General features: G+C 35.8%; 1 protein-coding gene across 1 annotated transcript; it reads right to left on the reverse strand.

The window, feature by feature from the left end:
- Positions 1-136: 136 nt before the first annotated feature.
- LOC107579939 (pyridine nucleotide-disulfide oxidoreductase domain-containing protein 2-like) lies at positions 137-1,427 on the reverse strand. Its single transcript, XM_016265717.1, has 4 exons — positions 1,328-1,427; positions 1,080-1,221; positions 835-969; positions 137-453 (listed from the first exon to the last, which is right to left on the reverse strand). Exons 2-4 carry the CDS (start codon positions 1,197-1,199, stop codon positions 232-234), a joined length of 477 nt encoding a protein of 158 aa, XP_016121203.1. The 5' UTR covers positions 1,200-1,221; positions 1,328-1,427; the 3' UTR covers positions 137-231.
- Between the last annotated feature and the right edge of the window lie 548 nt (positions 1,428-1,975).

Below are 1,975 nucleotides of genomic sequence, written 5' to 3' on the forward strand. Positions count from 1 at the left end.
AATTATTTTAAATTATTTAAATAAGTATTTTATATTCAACAAATTTAAATTATTATTAATTATTTCATTTGTAATAATTTCTAATATTTACATTTTTTAATTACTGACTGAATCCAAAATAAATGAGAGCGATGTCATCATAACATTTTGGACTGTGGATTCCAGCTGGTATTCTTTGATGTTCCTATTGGCATAATGAATTATCTTTGGTCTTGTCTTGCTTGCTTAGTGTCAAGACAACAATAGAGCTTCCTTCCCCAGAACCAAAGCCTGAAATATGAACACTCTTCTTTTGCCGCCTTGCAAGCACTGTTTTCTTTTTTTCTTGAAATGCATATTTAGTTTGATGAAATGAAGCGTTAAATTCTCTGTAATCTTACCATTTATCTTAGTAACAGGAGAAGTGTAGTCAATCTGATCTACAGCCGTGATGAATGCCTCTGGCAGGGCATCCTTTACCGGGACAACCACAGACATCAATTATTCAGACTTGTCATTAACATTTAAGTAAAACAGTTGTTCATTTTTCCACATTACTATTATTATTTTTTACACTGGACTAATAAAAATAAGTTCAATGGGATTCTTAATGTTTTGTCTGTATATATAGATATTTAATCCTTCTCTAAACTGAACTAACTCAAATGTGGACAGTGTTGCCGGTCAAAGAATAGGGTCACTCCTTGAGTAAACACAGATAAAGTGACTCTAGCTCAAGGCCACAACAAAGTGTTGAAAGAATAGGATGACATTAACTGTGAATGAACTGTGAATCACTTTTAAACATCTAAAAACGAGCAGAACTGTCACCGACTCGGGACTTCAGGTCTGTACCTGTGGTGTGAGCTGTTTGAAGGTGATGTAGGGAGTGGCGTTGGACAGAACCACTTTACTGTGGACTTCAGTTCCATCTGTCAGCACAACGCCCTTGGCAGAACCATCCTGACCAATAAGGACCTGTTCAACGTCCTACAGGCCCCCAGGAAAGCCACAGATTAATATCCGTGAGACAGCCGGTTCTTTTGAATAAATGTGCCATTCACAGAAACAACGGTTACACCTACTTCCTGAATACTAACCCTGTTTGTGAACATATCTGCTCCGAGAGAGCGGGCGGAGCGGGCGATCGATTGAGACACTCCACCCATTCCTCCCTCCACGTAACCCCAGGCACCTTTCTCTTTCTCCAGCTCACCCATGACATGGTGCAGCAGGACGTATCTACAAGATTGAGCATACAGTCTCCACAATAACATACAGTGTCCACAACAACAATCACAACATATTCTGAATCTGTTTGAACACATAAATGTCAAACTATCCTCACCCACTTCCAGGATTATTTGGGCTTGTGTTTGCACCAATCACAGAGTCTGTGGCTAACGTGGCTCTCAACGGCTCTGATTCAAACCAGCGATTGAGCACCTACACAAAAAAAAATATACAAAAATGTCAACCAAAATTTAAAAAATGGATGAATTAAATGAATTAAAAATGAAATTTCAACCAAAAAAAGCTTGTAATGCCAAATTCAGGTCATGAATCACATCCTCAAACCCACAAATAGTTAGCCTAATTTCTTAGGCAATGCTCATAATGCCAAAAATGAATTATTCATATTTAGAAGTGTATTTGATCCATTTTCAGATAAAACTTTAAATACACAGTATTGTTTTTTTTTAAAGACATCTCTTGTGCTCACCTAGGCTGCATTTATTTGATCAAAAATACAGTAAAAACAATAATATTGTGAAATATTATTATGAGTAAAATAACTGTTTTATATTTTAATATATTTTAAAAAGTAATTTATTCCTGGGATAAAAGATGACTTTTCAGCAGCTATTTCAGTCTTAGTGAGCATAAGACATTTCATTCAAAAACATTTAAACAAATCTAAATTATTCCAAACTTTTAACCACCAGTGTATTGCAGGCAACAATAAAGTTGCCATTCTACAGTGGCAGATGTGTTT

This window comes from Sinocyclocheilus grahami, unplaced genomic scaffold (genome assembly GCF_001515645.1).
Source record: "Sinocyclocheilus grahami isolate Dianchi unplaced genomic scaffold, SAMN03320097.WGS_v1.1 scaffold22082.1, whole genome shotgun sequence".
NCBI lineage: Eukaryota > Metazoa > Chordata > Actinopteri > Cypriniformes > Cyprinidae > Sinocyclocheilus > Sinocyclocheilus grahami.

Bases quoted from the DNA above. Each gene is read 5' to 3' on its own strand.
- LOC107579939 (XM_016265717.1), bottom strand. From the start codon at position 1,199: ATGGGTGAGCTGGAGAAAGAGAAAGGTGCCTGGGGTTACGTGGAGGGA. The intron at 970-1,079 runs GTTAGTATTCAG...GGGGGCCTGTAG, and splicing joins CAGATATGTTCACAAACAGG to GACGTTGAACAGGTCCTTAT. The intron at 454-834 runs GTACAGACCTGA...GTCCCGGTAAAG, and splicing joins TCAAACAGCTCACACCACAG to GATGCCCTGCCAGAGGCATT.